Source organism: Echinops telfairi, unplaced genomic scaffold, assembly GCF_000313985.2.
Source record: "Echinops telfairi isolate 266 unplaced genomic scaffold, ASM31398v2 ScPeMD7_18;HRSCAF=68, whole genome shotgun sequence".
NCBI classification, from domain to species: Eukaryota; Metazoa; Chordata; class Mammalia; order Afrosoricida; family Tenrecidae; genus Echinops; species Echinops telfairi.
In genome coordinates, this window is record NW_022103915.1 from 84,104,490 (window position 1) to 84,110,124 (window position 5,635).

General features: G+C 58.5%; 2 protein-coding genes across 5 annotated transcripts in view; one reads left to right on the forward strand and one right to left on the reverse strand.

Annotated features, from left to right (window-relative positions):
- AP1G2 (adaptor related protein complex 1 subunit gamma 2) overlaps nt 1–2,492 on the forward strand; it is a 7,727-nt gene extending 5,235 nt beyond the window's left edge. For both annotated transcript variants that reach the window (XM_004698483.2, XM_045288057.1), the window contains 6 exons: nt 9–113; nt 705–813; nt 907–1,042; nt 1,594–1,757; nt 1,959–2,057; nt 2,168–2,492. In XM_004698483.2, coding sequence (XP_004698540.1) covers nt 9–113; nt 705–813; nt 907–1,042; nt 1,594–1,757; nt 1,959–2,057; nt 2,168–2,269 — 715 coding nt within the window. In that variant the 3' untranslated portion in view covers nt 2,270–2,492. The remainder of the gene's footprint in view (nt 1–8; nt 114–704; nt 814–906; nt 1,043–1,593; nt 1,758–1,958; nt 2,058–2,167) is intronic.
- On the reverse strand, nt 2,493–5,635 carry THTPA (thiamine triphosphatase). Of its 3 annotated transcripts, none has more exons than XM_045288058.1 (3): nt 5,569–5,635; nt 4,625–5,255; nt 2,493–3,261 (listed from the first exon to the last, which is right to left on the reverse strand). In XM_045288058.1, exons 2-3 carry the CDS (start codon nt 5,166–5,168, stop codon nt 3,128–3,130), a joined length of 678 nt encoding a protein of 225 aa, XP_045143993.1. In that variant the 5' UTR covers nt 5,169–5,255; nt 5,569–5,635; the 3' UTR covers nt 2,493–3,127. The 3 variants fall into 3 exon arrangements, with proteins under 3 accessions (XP_045143993.1, XP_045143994.1, XP_004698538.1); XM_045288059.1 differs by lacking the exon at nt 5,569–5,635 and adding an exon at nt 5,496–5,562; XM_004698481.2 differs by lacking the exon at nt 5,569–5,635 and having other exon boundaries at nt 4,625–5,479.

Here is a 5,635-nt window from a genome sequence, read left to right on the forward strand (position 1 = left end):
CCGCCCAGCCGCATCCGCCAGGTGGTGTCCATCTACGGGAGCTGCCTGGATCTGGAACTGCAGCAGCGCGCTGTGGAGTACAACGCTCTCTTCCGGAAGTACGACCACATGAGGTTCGTTTGACCCTGAACCCTAAACCAAACCCAAACTTTAAATCCTAAACCCTAATCTGAACCATAAAACCAAACACCAAACCCTGAACCCGTGACCCTGAACCCATAACCCTACCCGGTATCCTGAACCCTATAACCTAAACCCTAAACAAAATCCTGAACCCTAAACTCAAACCCCGAACCCTTAACCATAACCCTACCCTGTACTCCAAACTCTGTAACCTAAACCCTAAACCAAATCCTGAACCCTGAACCCGTAACCTAAACTCTAACCCTGAACCTTAAATTATAACCCTAACCTGAATCCTGTAACCTAAACCATGAAACCAAACCCCAAACCCTAACCCTACCCTGAACCCCAAACCCAAACCCCACAGTGCTGCCGCATGCGGCCCAAACCTCTGCCCCACCACACACACATCTGAATGTCAGCGACCCTGTGCCATCGGGGGAAATCTGGGGAGCATCTGTTCCCTGCTATGTGCCCAGGGCTCGCCATTTTCTCATCTCTCTCCCAGAAGCCTCTTGGGAAAGGCCTGGCGTCACCAGGAGGGGATTCTGTGGGGACACCCTTGCATTCTGTCCCCTCAGGGCTGCCATCTTGGAGAAGATGCCCCTGGTGGAGCGGAGTAGCCCTCAGGCTGAAGAGCAGCCCGAGGAGGAAGGCCGAGGAGCCTCCCCTACCCCCACAGAGCCCAAGGTGAGGCTCTGGACACTGTGATGCGCTTGGGAATGTGCTCAGTCCTGCATCCAGCCTTCACCCTGTGCCCCACCCCGCTCCCACCTCCCCCAGGCCTCAGAGCTCTTGAACCTGCTCGATCTGCTGGATGACAGTTCTGGGGGTGCCCAGCATCCTGCTCCCCAAAGTCCCTCCCCGGGAGATGCTGTTGGATGCCTCCCTGCCATGCCTGGGGCTCCTCCACCACTGGGTAAGAGCACAGAGGGGGAGAGGGGACATCTCAGAAGGCTGGGCCTGCAGGTGGGGTGGGAACATGCCTGATGCTCGTGTGCCCCCTTCGCCTTTCCCTTTCCCAGAATGCTGATTCAGTCACACACACACACACCCTCTTGGGTGCCCTTCTGTGCCTCCCCTTGGCCTGCAGGGCCCGTTCCCTCATGCCACACACCCGCTGTGCACTCCTGACCCCCATCTCAAGCCTTAGCAATTCATGTCTTTTGCATGGGATGGTCCTCTCCTTATTCTCATCTCCAGGTCTCGGCTGAAATGTCTGATACCTTCTCCAACCACCACTCCCCTCACCCCCCAGCTGCCATCGTTTTATTTCCTTCCCAGCAGCCATCGCCGTTGGTTCTGATCTGGCTGGCTTTCTAGTGCTGGCTCTCTCCTGCTGGGCTGTAAGCTCTCCTCAGCCAGGGCCTCGTGCTCCCGTCTGCATTATCACCAGCAACTGGAGTCCTGGCTGCCACGAGACAGGTGCTCAGCTGAGCGTTGCTAAGTGGCTGCCTCTTCCTCCTCTAGCCCCCATCCCAGACCTCAGAGTGTTCGAGCGCCAGGGACTGCGGCTGACTCTGTCTTTCGAGCGACCCTCTGGCGTCCCTGCCCTGCTTTTAATCACAGCCACTGCCACCAACTCTTCAGGGAGTGACGTCACCCACTTCGTCTGCCAGGCTGCTGTGCCCAAGGTGGGTATTAGAGTCCAGAGGTGGCGCAGGCATTTCGGGGAGAGAGGCCATTAAACGGGGAGAGGTGAGAGATGGAGAGGAGAGGAAGGGGAGGGATTTGAGCTGTGCTCAGAGCGGACCAGGGAGGACTGGCCATTCCAGAGGTTGTCGGAAACCCAGCAAGCTGCCTTGTTGGGCTTGGCCCAAACCTCCCTTCTCCAGAGTTTCCAGCTGCAGCTACAGGCCCCTAGTGGGGACACACTTCCAGCTCAGGGCAGCCTTCCCATCACCCAGCTCCTCAGAGTCCTCAATCCTACCAAGGTGAGTTCCCAGAGCACCGCAACCCCCTCCCTCCCCCCCCAAACAACCACTGGATTAAGGGCAGGAAGACACCCTGGGGCTAACCCTGGCCTTGGCTCCCCTATTCCTAGGCTCCCTTGCGGCTAAAACTGCGCCTCACCTACAACCACTTTGGGCAGTCGGTGCAGGAGGTGTTTGAGGTGAACAACTTGCCCGCGGAGACCTGGCAGTAGCAAGCTCGGTTTCGTGGCCTCCACTCCAGCTGCTTGGAGCCTGCGCCCGAGGGCTACCAGCAGGTGGCGCTGTGGCCCGTGCTTCCATAGGGCCCGCCCCCTCCCCCACCGATCCTGAAAGCCCAGTGGAAGGGGAGGGGGGGGCGAGAGCCATACTGGGGTCTATTTGAGATTTAAAACGTCTACGCCTACCATAAAGGGAAGAAGTGTTCTCACACAGGAATTTCTGTATCTTCCTACGCCTTTAAAACCTGATCAACAAAGGAAGGTTTTTCTTTCCGCCCCTCTGCAGCCTGGGGAGTGGGTTGCCCCACACGTCCAGGGGAAGCCTCCACAGGCTGGGGCCGGAACAGGGCACCATTGCAAAACCAAACCAGAATTTCTCGCTTTGCAGCAGCAGCAGCTCCCACTTTGTTTCTCGGGAGCCTACTGCTATTCCCCACACCCCACACCCCAGGCGGGGAAATCCCTGCTGCCGCCCTCCTCTCTAACTCAGCTGTAAGCCCGGGTAGGAGCCTCTGGCAGAATCAATGGCATCGACCAAGGGAGGGGGGGTGGCAAGGGATTTTCCTGTGCTTAACTACTGATCACGGCTAAGTGGAAATCCTATAAACACGAGCGGAAATCAATGGAGGCTGCTTAGCGGCCAGGGGAGAGGGGCGGTCCACAGATTGCATCTGACGGATGAGGGAGAAGAGGCGGCCGGGGAGGATTCAGGGCAGAGGAGCTCAAGGTAAGCAAAGGAGTCAGCAGGGCCGGGGAGAGTCAGGAGTTCCTTGTTGGAAGAGAAGCCAGGCTAAGCGGCCCCGTGAGCTCAGGCAAGAACCCCAAACTCTGGTCCTCTGGCCAGTGACACTCCTAGTCTGGCTGTTGAGTCCCTGGGGGCCTCTCTCTGGCACGCTTCACTTTCAGCAGGAGTTGGTAGTGCTGGGGCTGGAAACGCTGCAGGTAGACGATCAGCTTGGCGGGTGGTTTCTCCAGGGCCTGTACACCTACAGACGGAAGCACCATGAGGACAGAGGCCGAGAGGGCCAAAGGCTCAGCCTGCACCCTGCCCACCCAGCCAGGCCCAGGGGGTTCAGAGGCACCCACCCGACCGCTTGTCTGACCAAAGCCCTTAGGGGCCAGTTGAGAGGTCTGGTGGGCTAGCCAAGCCTGAGCCCCTCCAGCGAGAAGGCACCCATGGTGACAGACACACAGACAGGCGCGCGCGCGCGCACACACACGCACGCACAGTGGCCGCAAGTGTGGGTGGTTTCTGTCCCCACCCCACCCCCACACCCGTCAAGATTACAGCCCGTCCTAAGGCAGGCCAATGCTCGTTAGCTGAGTAATGAAGCATGTGCGGAGATGCCCAGAGAGCATGGGAGGAGAAGGAAGACCAGAAGCTTTAGCCTCGGGCCGGGTCCACATAGTCTACCCTCCATCTGCCGTGGGGTGGCCTGCTGCCCAAAGTCAGTGGTCAGCAGCGGCTGGCAACATGATGGACATACATCAGGAGGGCCAGTGTCTGCTGAGAAGGCGACAGCTGTTGAAGGCCCTGTGGGAAGGCACTGCCCTGCACTTGGGTGGATGAGTGATCTATAAGGGAGCAGAGCCTAGGAAACGGAAACGGAAAAGCCGCCAGCCTACCAACACACTTCCGTCTCATGCAGAGCCAGCAGGACAGACTAAGTGAAGATCTAGATGGTTGTGAGAATGAGAGGAGGGAGAGGAGGGGACAAAACCCCCCAACTCCAAACTGGCTGCCGGCAGCGAGTCGATTCTGGCTCCTAGTGACCCTATAGAACAGGAGAGACCTCCCCCCACCCCAACCTGGTGGGTTTCCAAGACTGTAAATCTTTAGGAAGCAGAAAGCCTCATCTTTCTCCTGAGGATTGGCTGGCTGGTGGTGTTGAACTGCTGACCTTGCTGTGTTGGCAGCCCAACGCATAATCCGTTACTCCCGCAGGGTGCCCAGAAATAGATAAAAACTAAAAAGTCCATCCTGACTCCTAGCGACCTACCTTATAGGACAGGGTAGAACTGCCCCTGTGAGTTTCTGAAACCATCACTCCAGGGGAGGCTGGAGATGGACTGGCATCAGCCGTATGGAACGGAAAGAGATGTGCAGTGGTAGCATTAGGAGATGAGAACTAGGTGCAGGGCAATACCAGGAGCAAGAGGACGGAGCTGTGGAAGGGTTAAGTCCAGCTGGACAGCTACTATAAAAGCAAAGGAAGCCAGGTTGGGCAAAATGACTGGGTCCACCAGACCAGGGCTAACACAGTGCCCATTTCAGAAAGGACCCAGAGATCCTCCCCTATGGCATAGTCCAGTGAGGGATCTGGGGGCAGAGGGGCCTGTTTCCCTCACCAAGCAGGCTGCTCAGGCTGTGGATCTTTTCCAGGGCCTGTGGTACTTCGGCTTCCTCGTGCACCAGGGCCTCCACTTCACCCACGGCGTAGCCAAAGTCCGCTGTGTCCAGGTCCACCCTGAGTGGGGACTCCTGCTCAGCCCCCAAAAACATCAGCTTCCAGGAGCTCCGTGTAGTCACAAAACTAGCTACCTGCTCCAGTCCCAGGGGACCTAGCATGGCAGCCACACCTCCAGTCCCCTGACCCTTTGTCCCCAGAACCTCACAGAGCTGGGCCACGATTGCAGGCCCCTCTGTGAGTTCCCTGTACTCTGTGTGGGCCCCCGAGACACCTGCTGCCCCAAGAAACTTGAGTTCCCACCCACGACCCTCTCGGTGACGCAGCCAGTGGTCAGCCCTCATGAGGTCCAGCTCGGGGGTGTCATAGTAGCTGTCTCGGAAGGTGATCTGGTGCTCCAGGATGCCCCCCAACTCCTGCAGCCGTTCCTCGGTGCCAGGTCCCGGGACGAACTTGCGCTCCACCTCAATCGAGCCAGGGGCCATGTTAACCGCAAGCTGTCAGTGAGCAAACATTCACCGAGGAGCGCAGAGTCGGTGCCGATCTCTACCGGGAGACAGCTCATCAGGGTCCTGGGAAACGTGCCAGGCAAGAAACAACCATGTCACATTGCTCACTGGTAGAATTCGCTACTGGGGCTGTTGCCCCTTTCCCCTGCCACCAGTGAAGGATGGCCCGGTCTAATATTTTTAAGGCTGCCCACTATGTGACAGGACTCCAGCTAAACCCATTGATAATGTGTTCAGCCCAAAACTCCCGCTCGAACGGCCGACCCCGTGGCAGGCGTCTTCCTTTCAACACGCCCCCTGTACCTGGGTGCCCCGGTGCCTCCCAGGAGCACCGCGCCCTTGCCAGCGCTGCCCCGGCGCGGAGCCTGGCTCTCACCTGGAAGCCCGGTCTCCTTCTCGCGGGACCCGGGGTTAGGGGAGGGCGCGCGCCGCGCCGCGCCGCG

Excerpts from the sequence above, each read along its gene's own strand:
- THTPA (XM_045288058.1), bottom strand. The coding sequence starts at position 5,168 with ATGGCCCCTGGCTCGATTGAGGTGGAGCGCAAGTTCGTCCCGGGACCT. Across the intron at positions 3,262-4,624 it reads CAGCCTGAGCAGCCTGCTTG|GTGTACAGGCCCTGGAGAAA; the intron begins GTGAGGGAAACA and ends TTCCGTCTGTAG.